Raw genomic sequence first — 16,012 nt, 5'->3', positions numbered from 1 at the left:
AGTGATATAAGCTAATACTCTACAGCAGTTAATATGAAAGCTGTCACTCACCTTGGCTTGAGAATATAGAGGCCGTCAACAAAAATATCTGCTATCTTGTAAAGTAAGCATAAGAATTTACTATCTGGAAACTTCCCTGCATCTTGTATATTCCTGGAGTTAGAAAATAACTCTTCCTTTCCTTACAGGCTATTGAATGTACTCACTAATTCACAGTCTTATTTTTTAGTGAAGAATGTGGCATAGTGTTAAATAAACTTCATTGTAGTCATCATTGACGTTTCAAAAATATTGGCCTTTAATCATAAGTTGTATTGTAAATAATGGAAAACTTTTATATGCCAGAGGCACATGCACACAGGCAAAAAGTAATGTTTGTTTTTTTTTTTGTGTGTGTGTGTGACAGATTGAAATTTTTATCTGAAAATGTCATGGAAAGTAACTGAACATAAACTCTGTTGTTACAAAAGATGCTGACTGTTATTTTGTATGAGTAAGTAAATGATGACGGAAAGACTTCTTTTAAGGAGGGAACGTTTTCATCTTTATCTATGAAAGATATATGAGATGTTAATTAAAGTTGTGCTGTTACATTCTGCAGTTTTTAACTTTCAAATATAAGATTTGCTCACCCAGAAGAAAAATGCCAAAGAAACTAATAATCTCACATTTCCTTTGCCTTAGAAAAAACTGACCAACAGAATATTGCAGCGGGAGATAAAGACAAAAACCAGCCTTCCAGTAACCAAAGTATACAGCCAGAGATACAAGAGCAGTCTGTCTGGGGAAATCGCACTGATGGTGACCTCATCAGAAGTAAGTATTTCCAGAACAAATTGCTGCCATTTAGGCTTGCTTTGGTCGTGTGAAGGGGATACTGCCTGTTGACTCCCTTAAATGTGTGTCAAATGCAATTGTTTTGCAACTGTAATGCATGTCTGAGAATTTATTTCCTGGAATGACTTCTGTCAGCATCTCTAAGCAACAATTTGAAATAACGGTGTGATGAGTGTAGTGCAGTATAATATTTACCTCTACAGGACCAATATTTTAACTCTTAGTTTTGTATTCTTTTAGTGAGATATGTATCATTTAGTAGGCATGTGAGCTACAGTATGCAGCTGTGCTCAGTCTCATCACCTCAGATTTCTCAGGTTATGGAGGTGAACCATATTGAAAGCAGTTTCTTCCAGATAGACTGAGTCAGATGTAATTTTATAAAGAAACTGTGAATCTTTAGGTAGTTGGTCATCCCAAAAGTAGAGGGGTGCTGTATGACAAGGTCTTACACCTTAAGTATTATAAAGTATTATAGGGTTTTTAGGTGGCTTTTTTTTTTTTCCTCAGTTTTTTGTTTGTTTGTTTTGTTTGTTTGTTTTTTACAAGCCCACATTCCTAGTTTATGTCTTAGGTGTTTATGTCTTAGGTGCTTTGTATTATAAAAAGTGTTGTCCAAAAGGTCACCTCCAAAAGATCATCACCAAAAGATCACTCTCCTGGGGTGAAAATATTTTGGTTGCCAGAGCTAATGCTATTTTAAAATTCTGTGAATTCTTGAATGCGGATGTTGAAGGGAGAGGCAGCATGAAAAATTCTTCTTAATTATAGGGTGTATTCAGGAAGCAAATGGGCCGAAAGCGTTGTGGTGCTCCAGATCCCAGTCTGAGATCGTTGTTTTACCACATGCTTCTGTCTTTCTTTATGCTGCACGTACGCTCCACTATTCACAGTGAGATAAATTCACATTTTTTGAGCCCGTTGTTGTAATTGTTCATTTTCTCTGGAGTCATAGGCTTTATTTTTCTCTTAATCTGTCTGATCGTTTTCTCCTGACCTTTGTCTTAGCATGTGAACAACTTTGCAGATCAGAGATAATCAATTTATTTCAAAATAATGAGTCCTAAATAATTACCAAAATAATGACAAATACCTACATCCCTAGGATACTGATTAAAAAAGTATTTCTCATGGGCAGTAAAAATTGTTTTACCTGATTTGGGAGTTTCCTTAATCCCTAAGGATTATTCATGTAGGCCTAGTACAAGCAATAGGTCGGTGCTTTTGTTGAGGATGCGGGGAGGTAGGTGATGTGTTGGCTACTTTTGGAGTGTTCTTACTTTTATTCTGCCTTTCTTAGTTCTAGACAAGCAAATTTATCTGGTAGTGGTTTAACAGCATGCCTAAACTACGGAAGGAAGGATCAAGGACAGTAATATGTCAGTCTGTGTTTCCTCTGATCTCTTTGATACAAGGTTGTATATTGGCTGCACCAAGGAACTGCATACATTTTTCAGTATATGGAAAAATTTGCAGCAGATTTTGCAAGTTCCTGGTTGTGAAGGAAGTGTGAAACGGCTCAACAGTTAGCTGCAGCTGTATGGGACGAGAAGGTTATCTGCTCGATAAAGGCTAGATGCACGGTAGAATTCAGAGGTATTTTTCTGTTCTGTGCCTAATTGTGCCTTTCCTGGAGTTCCTCCTAGTTTACCTTTGTTGAAAGTAAATTTTAGGTGACAGCTGGAAGTTCCTGTAACTCATTATCTTGATAATTGTTGTATATACTAGTGGCTTTATTATGAGTTTGAGTAGCTGTTGTGAAACACCACTTTCAAGTCTTTCAAGTCTGATTTTTTTTTTAACCTTTAGTAGAGAAGTCAAAATCGAGGAATATCATCAGATTCGAACAGATTTCTCTTGTAGCATGCAGAAGGTCTACATGGTAACAAAAATTAGAACAACAGAAGTAGAACAGAGAGAATTTGGTTTATCACATACACCACTTAAGCACTTAGTTCTAATAACTGGCAATGTAGCTCAGAATCACTTCCGTTTGACCAAGTCTGTTACCTCACTAGACTAAATTTTGTGGAATATTGAATATTGAAACTTGAGGTTAGGAATAAACAGTGTTTTGTCTATTAAAAACTGTTTTAAAGCTGTTCCTTTAAGCTGTTTTAGACAGGACACACTTCAGTTTTCTCAAGGATTAAGCAACTATTTACCGCTATCCTAGTGATTTGATTTCATTTTTTTTCCCATACAGATTGTTTTCCTGCCCCACAGCTGATACTTAATCCATTAGTGTTAGTTAGTTTTAACTTTATAAATGGTTCCAGCATTTAATTTCCAAGGTTCTTCTTGTTTGCAGCTGTTTTATCCTGCTGTTATATGGAAGTAGATTAATCAGTCAGTTTTACTGGCACACCAACAACGAAGTCCAGTGTTAGAGGCTCTGTAATGACTTCATTATGTATGATTTCTTACTTGCACTTGTAAACTCAGTTTACCAGGCAACATCAATAAGCTGAATTACTACACTCATTTTCCACACTAAGATACTTTCAGTTCACCTTTACTTCACAGTCCCTTTCTCAAGCCAATTTTAAAAAGTTTATTGATATGAGACTTCCCCCAAATTACCCCTTCCATAACCGCCTTTGGAACATCCATTATCCTCAGAATTAAAACTTTCATAATATTCTGGTCAAATGGCTAATCTTTGGTAAGTATTATCTATTTACTTAAGCAAGGAATTAATCGGTTTTGAAAGGAGATTGAGTTATGATAGAAGAGTAGTATCTTCCAGTACAAACCTGTGCTTCAAAAGGCTACTGTGTACTGACATGTAAACAGGGAGAGCTAAATAAGATGGAAATGTTTATATTACCTCTCAGTATTAATTGTTAATGCTTTTCATAACTGTTACTGGAATACTGTGTTGAGTTGGAGAAGGATCAGGGAAGAACCACAAATATCTCAGGAATGGTTGAAAACATGCCTTATTGTGGAAAAACTCCTGGGGTTCAATCTGTTCACTATTAGCAAGGAATGACTTAGTATCATCGAATCATAGAGTTGAAAGGGACCTCTGAAGGCCATCTAATGCAAATCTCCTGCAATGAACGGGGAAACTACAGATATGTCCGGTTGCTCAGTGCCTTGTCCAGCCTCACCTTGAAAGCCTCCAGGGACAGGGTATCAACCACAACTCTAGGTATCCTGTTCCAGTTCCTTACCACCTTTGCTGTTAAAAACATTTTCCTTCTATCTACCCTAAATCTGCCCTCTGTAAGCTTCAAGCCGTTTCCACTTGTTCTGTCATCACAGACCCTACTAAAGAGTCTGTCCCCTTCTGTGTTGTAGCTACCCTTTAGATACTAAAAGGCTGCTATCAGGTCACCTTCTCCAGGCTGGAGAGCCACAGCTCTCTCAGCCAGTCTTCACTGGAGAGGTGTTTCATTCCATGAATCACAATTTTGGCTCTTCCCTGGATGCATTCCATCAGGTCTGTGTCTCAGACTTGCTTAGTGCCTAAGAAGCATGATGACACAATATACAGAAATCTGGTAAGATTGGTGAATCTGCTTAAATGCTCCAAGTGTAGTAGACAAGAACAGCAAAGGGAGAACTAGACTGAATGTCTGGAAGTTCATTTGGGCTGGAAATAAGGTCCATTTATTTAGTTTAAATTAAAGAAGATTTGGTTATTAAAGAACATTGGTAGAACTGCCAGATGTTCCTTAGATGCATTAATTTGACTTTGAGAAATGACCATTGCTTTTCAGATCCTTAGTTTTAAACCTTCAGTGAGAATTTTTCCAGCGTAGTTCCCCAAACTGGAATAGCTAGATTTTTCATATGACTTTTTTTTTGTTCATTCAGAGCAGTGCCAGGACCCGTTCCTTATTCTTCACAAATGCATACATAGTTTGCATTTTATTTAACACTATTGGAGGTCTTGCTTTTAAAAAGTGCTTAGACTCACGTAGCTCCATCTGCTTTTTCTTTGTTTTCAGCATTTTTTAATTTATATTTAATGTATTTTAAATATCTGCAAACACCTTTGTCTTTTCATTTTATGATCTGGTAGTCTTTACTGGAGACGTTCTGCTTCTGTTATCACTCACCTTTGGCAAGCGAGAAAGAGCGAATGTTAAAAACCACACAGCAGCATAACCATTGGCAACAGGAATGAAACCGTAGGAGTTTTTGCTGCCCTGCATTACCACAATGACCTGCTTTGTTCTTTAGAAAACACATTTTTGTCCTTTAAGAAAAAAAAAAGAAAGCCGTAAAGGTGAATTTCAGAATGTTTAGTAAAAAGTTCTACAGAGGGTAGAGGGTAGGTAATTGGCAGTGTGTGCTGTTACGTAGGGGAAGGAATGCTTAGGAGAGAAGAAAATGCCAGTGCCAACACTATTTGCTTGTGAGGATTTAATCTCATTTCTGGTTCTCGTGCAGGACCTTAGCTATGTGATATTTAAGAAAACAAAAAACATCTACCATAGATTCAAATTGTCATGAATAATTGATTAATAATAATCCAATTCTCAAGATTAAATACCTAAAATATGCCCATGTTTTACAGATAGAAAGGTCATTGCTATCCATCATTTCCTAGCTTCAATTGCCTCTTTCTCCTCCAGGAAGCAGCCTCCTGATAAGAGTGGTTCTTTAGGGAAAGAAATGCTTCATTCAGCTCTGTGGGAATTAAACAATTTTGCGTGTTCTCATGCTCACTCTTTTATTAGTACTTTCTTGCATTTTGTTTTATTAAAATCTGAAATTAGATTTTTTTAATATATATATATAATTTTGTTTTATATATTTTACATTGGTGTTTTTACTTATAATAGTGATTTATTTAATTACAATATTTGGAGATTCCCTTATCCAGCTGGCTATGTGGGTGATTTCCGTAGTTAAGCAAGCTTGGGTTTGGGGCTGTTTTTGCAAACAAGTAGATAATTTGTTGTTATAGCTGTTTGTTCCATGTGATAATCACACAAAAGTACCTTTTCTTGGATAATTCATAGAGCACAGTCATCTTACAGTGGTTGTGATTTCAGATATCTGTGTTCATACTGTCTAAAAAATAGTACCAGTTCTTGAGATAACTTAAATGGCTCTTTTCAAAGTTAGAAAGTATGACACATACAGACTACTTTCATTGTAACCGAATGTGTGAGTATAGAAGTTGTGTAGAATAGATTAATGGAAATTATTCAAAATATCTTGCTGAGTCTGAAGGGTGTATTCTTTTACTTCAAGCAGTGACTGCATAATGTTCACTATATACGCAGGTATTTTCTCCATCTGGCTGTGAAGAAATGGGAGGTTGGGGGGGGCTGTGAATGAATAGGACTTCAATCAATTCAATACTTAAACACTGAAATACAGGAATGCAGTATTTGATATTGTCTTCTGAAAAAAAGACAAGTCTTTGAGAAATCTGGCTTGTAGAAGTTAATGCAGCATGAAGCACACCTCCATACAAACTCCCCTCCCAGAGAGATTTTCTAATCCTTTTTCCAGCAGTCAGCTATCCTATGATACTCTTACCCTGGCCTGGCAGATCTCCTACTGCTTTCGTTCCAAAATTCCTCAGACAATTATTCTCACACTTATCAATATGAGCCTGATGTTTTATTATTATTAATTTCCAACATGTTGTAGTAAGATTGTAAGCAATATATGCATTCTTGAAAAATTTCTTTCTTCAAGATAAGTAGATAAAATACTATGATATATCAACAGATGCCTGTAGAACACACAGAAAGTATAAGGCCTATGCTGGATCTTTGGATTTAATTTGCTTTGAAGATGCACCCGTTTGGCTGAGGAGAAGAATAAGAATTAGCTCCTGCAGTAGGCTGAGAAATACAAATAGGAACCCACAAGTAATGACTGTCAGGACACCAGTAGTTTTCAGCAGTTTCTAGATGGTGCACATATACCTCAGATTTGGTGATCCTGCTGACACTGTTAACGATTTTCTCTTGCAGTTCTAATGTATAATGATTATGTCCTCTTCCCAGTCTGCCTGGAAGACTTCTGCAAAAAGAAGTGTTGCTTTGGTTTTGTTTTTTTTCTTGCAGAATATGTATCCATCTTCTTGCCATTTTGGTTTCCTCTTGGAATTTCTGTGATGACATGACTCAGATGAGAAAGTTTCGTATCCAAGACACTTCACACCTCCTTGTTACACAACCACAGCATTTTCATTTAATCTTCATTAATTTTCATTTCTAGTCAGAAAGATGCAATTACAGCCTTCATCATGTAAAACCGGATCTTCATTGTTTTCTGAAGCTATTGGTGATCTGAGTGTCACTGATGCAGCATTAGTAGGATGCAGAAGGTTTCCATGTTGCCTCTGCCCTTTGACTCTAGGTTGAGCATTCTGAAGCTGTACAGTTAATGACAGACTGTGACTGGTAAGGAGTTTGCACACTCTGTGGTGACTCCATGCTGAGAAATAAAATTTTAGCTTTCGCTGATCATTTTTTAGAACAGTAGTTAAACTTCAGCGAGAACTTTACACTGTGCCAGATGACTGCATGATAGATGCAGTGTTGTCGATTGTTCAGTGTTGTGTTTTGCCAAACGGTCGGCTGAATATGAGCCAGCAGTGTGCCCAAGTGGCCAAGAGGGCCAGTGGCATCCTGGCTTGTATCAGGAATGGTGTGGTGAGCAGGACTAGGGAAGTCATCCTGCCCCTGTACTTGGCATTGGTGAGGCCTCACCTTGAGTACTGTGTTCAGTTTTGGGCACCTCAGCACAGGAAAGACATGGAGGTACTGGAGCAGGTCCAGAGAAGGGCAGCGAGGCTCGCGAAGGGCTTGGAGAATCAACCCTATGAGGAGAGACTAAGGAAGCTGAGACTGTTTAGTCTGGGGAAAAGGAGGCTGAGGGGAGTCTTTATCTCCCTCGTCCAGTATCTGAAAGGTGCTTACAGTGAGAGTGGGGCAGGTCTCTTCTCACTGGTGACAAGTGACAGAACGAGGGGAAATGGCCTCAAGTTGTGCCAAGGTAAGTTTAGGTTGGATGATAGGAAATACTTTACAGAAAGGGTAGTTAAGTACTGGAATAGGCTCCCCAGGGAGGTGGGGGTGTGTTTGTAAGAGACATTTAGATGTGGTGCTCAGGGATATGATTTAGTAGAGGGTAGTTAGAGTTAGGGTACTATGGTTAGGCTGCGGTTGGACTTGATGATCGTCAAGGTCTTTTCCAACCTGGGTAATTCTATGATTCTATGATTGTGCGTATCTCTGGTAGCCAGAATTACCTGAGGTATATTGTTTTTTTTGTTTTACCTTACTTCTGAGAACATCATCTGAATATATGGTCTGAGGCTGGAGAGGTTTGGATGGCGGTAATCAGCAGTGCCAGAGAAAGGTGAAGTTCTTTAATGTAAAGATGACTGTGTTTTAGCCTGAAGTAAACTGTATCTTAATTTCAGAATATTTTCAGTTGTTGTATCAGTGTGGTCTCAGAACCCATGTGCTGTTGTGCCTCAGTGGAGAGTAATATTCTTTTCCTGATGAGCTCCTCATATAGGGAAAAAAAAAATACAATATGTTTGTGGCGGTTCCTTAAAAGGAAAAATAATAGAACTCTCGAGTGGGTTCTGTATGAAATGTTATAATACAAAAGCAATGAGTCAGTGCAGTTTCAGTCTGCTATTTTCAGTAATAACAGTATTCAGTTAGCCAGTTTTAGCAAAAAAAAAAGCCCCACCAAATTACAAAGTACATGAAAGTATCATCATACAAGTTGTACTTTTAGGAACCTGTTTTCTTGCAGAAATGTCTTGTACATAAACCATGGCAAAACATCTGTTTTTCTTTTATTTTTTTTTTATGTTTTATTTTTGTTATCATGTGTGGATCACTCGGAGTAATTTCATACACCTGAAGAATAGTAGTGTGTATTGTGTTTATATCAAAATTCTGAAATTAATTCTTCAAAATTTAGAGAGCCAAACTAGTTTCTAATCTTCTGAATGCTGTATTTACTGATACAAAAGGAAAAGACGAAGAGGGGCTTCAGGTCACATCAGAAAGCTCAGCTAAGTAATTATGGTTAAATATTTCTCTTCTTTAAATAGCGACTCAGAGAAAAGTAAGTTCTGAATACTACTTACTTATTCTGCATTCTGGTAGTATCTACACTGCCCACAAGTACCCTTTCCCTGAAGGTATTTTTGTAAAGGATGGGGAAAAACAGGGGCCTGTGGCCTATTTGCACATTGTTGTGCTGGTTTCCTGTTTTCCCTTAAAAAAAACCAAATAAATAATCATGACCGAGACCCAAAAGATCCTTTTGAAAAACATTCAAATGTCAAACAGCTGTGGTTACTCCAGCTATTTCTAATATTGGTTTTGTTAACTCATTATACTGGTGAGGTATGCTTCCAGAAATATTGAGGTTTGATTGGAGGAAGTGATGAAATATTTGCCACCCGAGTCTTGAGTATTCCTAACTGAGCTGTAGTGTTCTGGCATGTAGGAAATGCAGTTTTCTGTGGTGACTTCTACTGAAATTTGTGATCATGAGTACTAACCAGTAGCATTCTAGCAGCATTCTGACGCAGGAGTTTTCAAATGCCAAGTTCTGTATTGAGGCACATGGAAACAAGAGACAAATTTTACTTTAAAACTTGCCTCCCTCAAAGTCCATGCAGAATCTTGTTTGTCATGTTTTTACTTTAAAGCTGTAAGCGCTGTGACATTTGCTTAGAGAAAATTGTAAGATTGAGCAATGTTAATATTAATTACAGCAGAATTTCAAGTAAGAAGCTATTTCCTGATACAGAGATTCTTCAAGTTTAAGTGAGTTTTATTGATTTATGGCTCAGACTTATGGTTGTATAATGTTTGCATAAAGTGTTATGAAGTTTGCTTTTGAGACAAGTCAAGTAGAGCAAACTGTTAGGCAAGCCTATAAAATATGTGCCCTGTGAGTCAGATTTGACCTTCAGGGCAAGATTTTGCCCCAGGGAAACGGTACATGCCATTTGCCTGTTCCTTAGTAGAGCAGGAGTATGCTTGCCTTCATGTCTGGGTAGCTCCAAAATATATCCTTCTTGAAAAGAGTGACCTCTAATCTGGTTAGAAGGCACTCCTGTTTATTAGGAGAGATGCGTCTTCTGTCTGCCATTCTGTAAGTTGCAAGCTAAAATAAAATTTTTGTTTTGACAGAAAAGCAATGAAAAATTTGTACGACGACCGCAGTTGGCCCTAAGAGCAGTTAAACTAGCGAACGCTTTTTAGGTCTCCTGTATAGATCAGTGAATGATACTCATTTTGCTTGAATTTCAAAGTCAAGGAAGATGTTGTGTTTTGACGAGATGATTTGTGATCATCCTGACTAGAAAGGTTTGTCTGAGTGATCAAATTGAGTTTTTCTTAGAGGTGACTGAAATAAATTAAAAAAAAAACAATCAGATGATAAGGCAGGATGAAGAGATAAGTTTGGATAATACACATGGGGTGTCCATGTAAGATATTCTATTCAATTATGCCAACTCTTTTGACAATTTAGTATTCACTTTGTAACTGTGAACTTATAAATAAACATATTTCCCTCCCTAAATAAATGTTAATATTAGTGTATTCTGACTTTGTAGTGACAAGAGTTAATACTGTATTTGTAGTGTAAAATCGGTATTGAGAAATATTTTTACATGGAAATAGACCTTTCAGTGAAACTATATACAAACCACACTAGAAAGTGTTTTGTAGTGTACCTCTGTGTGTCTGAAGTAGTCATAAAATTCTTCCCCATGTTTTGTAACCATCCTCATCTCAGCTCTTCTGTAAATTGTTCTGTGCGGGCTCGAGACTTGGAAAATTCAATTCAGTGTGAGCTTCGTATTTAAAACAAAGGAAACAGTGTTTAACTTCAAAAAGATTGAGTGGGGGAGAAGCAACACAGGAGGAGAATTTTCAAGGGAGGAATTTTGTTAGTGGTTACCTATTTTGTTCTTTGCTCGTTATTTCCTTTCTTGTTTCATTTACTGTTGTGTCTGCTTGATTTTCTAATTCCCATATGTATGTTAGCATTCTACCTAAGGAATCTTCTCCCTATGATTTAATTGATAAACTCAGGTTGTATTTAAAACAAATTTCTTCTGGTTAGTTTGTTTGTTTTGACCATTGGTGTATTACGTGGTATCTGCTCTTACAGCTTTGTGACCAAAGCAGTCTAATGGGGCGACCTCATCTGCTGTTATGCTTACTTGTTGAATAACAGCAAATAGCCTGGCAAAAACTTTCTGTTATTGACATAGCTGCATCCACATTGGGGATTCTTCTGGGATAGCTGGAATAGGGTGAGAACCATAGCCCCTATTATCAATATTTTTTTCAGATATTTGTGGAACAAGTCCTTGTGGAAAGGGAGATATGGCTTGTTTGCTTAGCTCTTGCACAGGCAGGGGTCTACTTTGCTCTCAAAACTTAAACTAAGTGTTAAAAATAATCTTCACAGATACTATAGAGGAATGGCAGTTGAAGGTTATAATCATAAAATCTTTCCTTTAGAAATTATTGTAAGTAAAGTAAAGTAAAGAATGTGGAAGAGATGTGGTGGCTATCATGGTAGAGTCAGAATTAGAGGGATTTTGGAGGTTTGTTCTTATTTTTAATAAACTGTGTTCAGTGCCCTTTTTCCATATTAATTTTATAAATTATGAATAGAAAGAAAAGGATGATCCATTCTTGTTCTGGTTACTGTCTCTAGGGCATTTTTCTCTTCTCTGCATCATTTTCTTTACTGCACCCTTATCCCACGTCATGTTATTATATAGGATTTAAATTTTCATAAAACAAAAACATTAACTTGGTCTTAATCTTTGTAGTTTCTAACGAAAGCTCGAAGACTCAAAACTGAGAATGCCAATAGAAAGGACAAACTTAAAGATAAAATTATTGATAGTATTTACATAATCTGAGTTGGCAGTACTGTGCTGGAAGTAAACCAGGAATTCTGTCTAAATTAGCAGGACACTAATTAAATATAAGGTAGCCTGGGGATGTTCCCATTGTATTCTGTTAATCCCAGCAGCCAATGTGGCACAGTAATATGTAACTTGTTATGGTGGAGGGACAATAACAAAAAGGTTGCTGTCGTTAATTCCTAGGCTTTGGTAGCAGTGAAAGTAAAATGGCAGATTGCATGAAACTTTAGTAGAGTGATAAGGATGTGTGAAAAATGCTGCAGTTGTGTCCTTTTGGCAGATGTTTTGTTGTTTCCTAAGAGCTTTTCTGCTTGGGACCAAGAAATATGAGGGAGGCTGAGGTGTTCCCTCAGTGCCAAACAGCTGCACAGCACAAAGAGATGGAGACAGCAGTTTGGCTTGTTGATGGCCAACCTACTTGAGCTGCTGATGCTGCTGAATGTTTCTGTGGGACTGAAGCCTTTTGTAAAAAGCAGAGGAAGGTTGTTTGCACATAATGTAGTTGCTGTTGTTGCTGTAGAGTGAGGGTTGCTGTTGGTCTTTTGACACTTCTGGGGAAGAAAGGGCTCCTGCTTGTGCTGTGACTTACTGAAGCTCTTGAATTGTGAAAGGACAAAAAAGCATGGGCGTAACTTTAAATTGTAATGTTTTCATTTAAAATGCTGTTTCGATCTTATGAGTCCTTCTGCTTATATGCAAAACCTTCTAACCAAGAGTTCTTAGACCTGCAAGCGGGTACTTTTCAGTATGGAGAATAAAGCTGACATTGCACAAATTTCACTGCTCTACCTGCACTCTATTTCAAAAAAGTAACTGTGGTCAGTGTGCAAATGAATTTTCTTTTTACCCCAAATAAAAGGAAATATGTCTTCTAAATAAAAGACAAAGGAAAAGCTTTTATCGTAAAAGATCCCAATTCAAAGCATGGGCCTCATCTGAATTTAAATGCTATAGGAGTATTTCTAAATAATAGGTGAACTAAATAAAGTTTTATAAGTTGAAAGAAGTATTTTTAATATTTAATAGAGAACGAAAACGATTCCACATGTATGCTGAACGCTTTTGAACATGTTGAAATAAGAAAATTCGCTTTCTGGACGTTAGAGATAAAACCCAGTATTCTACTGCTATTCAATCAATTTTGTAGCATAAGGACTTGCAAGTGCTACTGGCCTCTACTATATTGAAATGGTTTGAGCATAATAATTTCACAGAGATTTATATCTTGTTTCATGAACAGAAAGGAGAATCAGAGTTTTAGCTCAGTTGCAGGGTGAAATGAAAAAAAGTTGGATGTGTGATTTTATACAACTAAGACAATTTACCTTCTCCCTCAGACAGTCTGGTACTTTCTCCTTTAAATTAATATGATTGTTTCTCTGAATTTTTGTGCTTGTCACTGGTGATTATTAATGTGACGCTATATTTTTTCAGCAGTGCAGATTTGCAACTGTGTGACTCTGATATCAGAGCTTTCTTGCGAATTGTTTGAGCAGCTCATGTTTGGCTTCCTTTCAGGAAACTTAGTGCATCGTTTTTACAGGAAGTTCAGTCTTCACCAGACACGGTCAGCACTCTGACATTTGCTCTTCTGTAAGGGCTGTGTGCATGAGCAGCAGGCAGAAATGCCAACACTATGCAGATAATCTTGCTTCTCTTTCTCCTCCGATTTTGTTTTCTCTGGGTTGGGAATTGGACACCTGGTACATTCTGCTGTGTTTCCACTTCTTTTTTTCTCACTGACAGTCACTTTCTTAATCAATCACTCTGCAGCAAAGACTAAAGTGTTCTTGTGGATCTCACATCCAGTTGCTGCTGACATAGGATTTCCATTTTCCACCATTCATTTGTTGCTGAATGTGTCTGATTGCTGGCCTAGGCTCCTGGAGCCTCTCTGACCTTTAGCAGAAGGGGAACTGTTGTTTCAACTCTATCTAAATCACTGTGCAAGTACAGTCTTCATTTTATTTCATTGCTTCTCGATGAATGGCTTATCATTTAATTCTTTCCTTAAGTGTAAAGTTTGTAGCAAATGCTTCATCTCTAGTGGATTTTACTTACAATTTTTCTTCTTTTCTGCCCTCACAGACCAAAGGGGCTCATCTCATCCTGTGTTTTTCCCTTTCCTATACTCTTCCCCTCCAGTGCTGTCTTCTTCTGGGTATTTACCATCTGCTCCTTTTGATGTTTTTGCCCTGCTGTTGGCTTAGTAATGTAAAATCCCAAGTTTTTGCATGTTCCTTTTGGCTACTACCCATTTGCTTCTCCTGTTTTGTTCTCTTTGCTGCTGTGCTTTACTTTGTTCTTCCTTTGGATTTTGGTACTCAATAGCTGGTGCCAAATCTTGCGTCAGCTCTAGATTGCTAGAAATAATAGCACAGAGAGTGCAGCAGAGGGGTCGGAATATCAGATAGCAATTTATTTGTTACTATTTTTGTAATGATCTTCTATTTCCTTGCCTTACTCAGTACCTTTTCACATTCTCCATTCTTTTTTCCTTGTCCTGTTTTTACTCCTATATCTTTCTTTCTGCATCTTGTAAATTTTGTTGATAGCAGTACTGTGAAGTGTTTAGAATTATAGAGATGATGCAAGACAAAGCAGTGAAAGCAGGGGCTAGAGACATCTGAGCTGGAACACTTCTGGAGTCTTAGGAAATTTTGTTTGTAGGGTCAGTGGTGAATAAACCCAACCTTTGAGTGTTTCTCTCTCAAAGGTGAGTGCTGAAAGGGCTTGTCTGTGAAGCCAGCTCTGCTCTTTGCCTCACCATTCTATCTTCTTTCCCATAGTTCAACAATGACTAGTTTGTCTGTGGTTGTTGGCCTTTGGAGGAAGGGAGTAGAAGATGCTGGAGCCAAGAGGACCTGTTCGTGCACTGGTACAGCCTGTGGCTATTAATGACATTCAGGTTATCTCTCCTGTCTCATACATCCTGTTGTGCTGCTTATGAAGCAAAACCGAGCAAGATATATCCTGTTGTTTGTAGCTTCTCTTTGAAGTTTGTTTGATTTGGGAACAAGTAACACAATGGTGAGAGGCATCAAAACTCTTCCAAATATTTGATTTAATGTGCTAGTTTCATGGGACTCCTGTGCACCTTTATGCATTGGTATAACCATATGTTGTAATCTGTACTAATTGCGTAAGTGCTGTGATTGTCATGCCAATAGTTTGGATTATTTTTTTTTGCGTCTAGTGGTTAATTAACCTTCTTTTCAAAATTAGAGCTCCAGAAGCAAACAGTGCTGTTCCTCAGTGAGATGGGATTGTGTTGGTTTTGCACCCCTTTGTATCCTTTATAGCTCTGGGGACTGTCTTTACACTTACTGAATTACCAATTATTTATGGTCAGGGAATAAATCACTTTTGCCGCTTTAGAAATAACAAGAACCTAATTCTCTGATTCTTATTTTGTGTATCATTTTGTTTTCATATCCAGTTTTTATAAGTCACCGTTCCTTAAAAAACAACATTTAACAAGAACAACAAAAAAATAAACTAAATCATTATGCCTCTAAATAAGTAAGCTGTGTGGAAAACATAAGAAGAAATTACTTACATAGAAAAAAATCACCTTCAGAAGTCATCAGTGAATATGTAATCCACCATCAGTATGCACACAGAGTGCTGGAATGGTGACCATAAATTAATCTGGCATTCTACATGTCTGTGCCATGACTGCCACTCTGTGAGTAGTTGGAATGCCGTGAAACGTAAGAATAAATACACTGCAAGTTCTTTTCCAGTTCCTTAGCATAACATATGAGGTAGAAAATGGGTGGATAATTGTTTTAAAGGGAAAGCTTGGAGATAAAATTTCCTACTTTTGAACACAGCTTTATATAGAAATCTATTTCCCAGAAATCCGAGTGCTTGTTATCTGCAACGGCCTGTTTTGTGTTTGGGTTCTTGTGGATTTTTTGTGGCAAGCTACAGCTGTTGTTCTCGTGATTCTGCAGAGAGCTGCGTCCCACTTTATGTAGATGTAGCATAACAATCACTGCATTATGGGAATTGTTTTTATTTCCGTGTTCTAGAAAGAATTTTTTATCATCTACAAAGTTTATTATAGATGCTGATATTTTCAGTCTCACCAGTAAAACTCTGCTAATGGTGGCAAGATTTGTGTATGATAAAGGAGCAGAATTTGCTGATAACCTAATGGTAATTAGAAGACAAAAGGATGTTTGGAGTTTTGAGATAGCTGTTAGGTGACAGGTAATTAAAAAAATGTGAAGGCATTACTCAATCCAGCAACGATGAAGAATA

At 37.4% G+C, this 16,012-nt stretch overlaps 1 protein-coding gene across 4 annotated transcripts in view; it reads left to right on the top strand.

The window, feature by feature from the left end:
* MDFIC (MyoD family inhibitor domain containing) overlaps nucleotides 1-16,012 on the top strand; it is a 48,778-nt gene that overhangs the window by 11,274 nt on the left and 21,492 nt on the right. For all 4 annotated transcript variants that reach the window (XM_072326701.1, XM_072326702.1, XM_072326700.1 and 1 more), the window contains exon 3: nucleotides 685-816. In XM_072326701.1, coding sequence (XP_072182802.1) covers nucleotides 685-816 — 132 coding nt within the window. The remainder of the gene's footprint in view (nucleotides 1-684; nucleotides 817-16,012) is intronic.

The sequence above is a fragment of the Excalfactoria chinensis genome, chromosome 1 (assembly GCF_039878825.1).
Source record: "Excalfactoria chinensis isolate bCotChi1 chromosome 1, bCotChi1.hap2, whole genome shotgun sequence".
Classification (NCBI taxonomy): domain Eukaryota; kingdom Metazoa; phylum Chordata; class Aves; order Galliformes; family Phasianidae; genus Excalfactoria; species Excalfactoria chinensis.
This window is presented reverse-complemented; position numbering and strand designations above follow the sequence as displayed.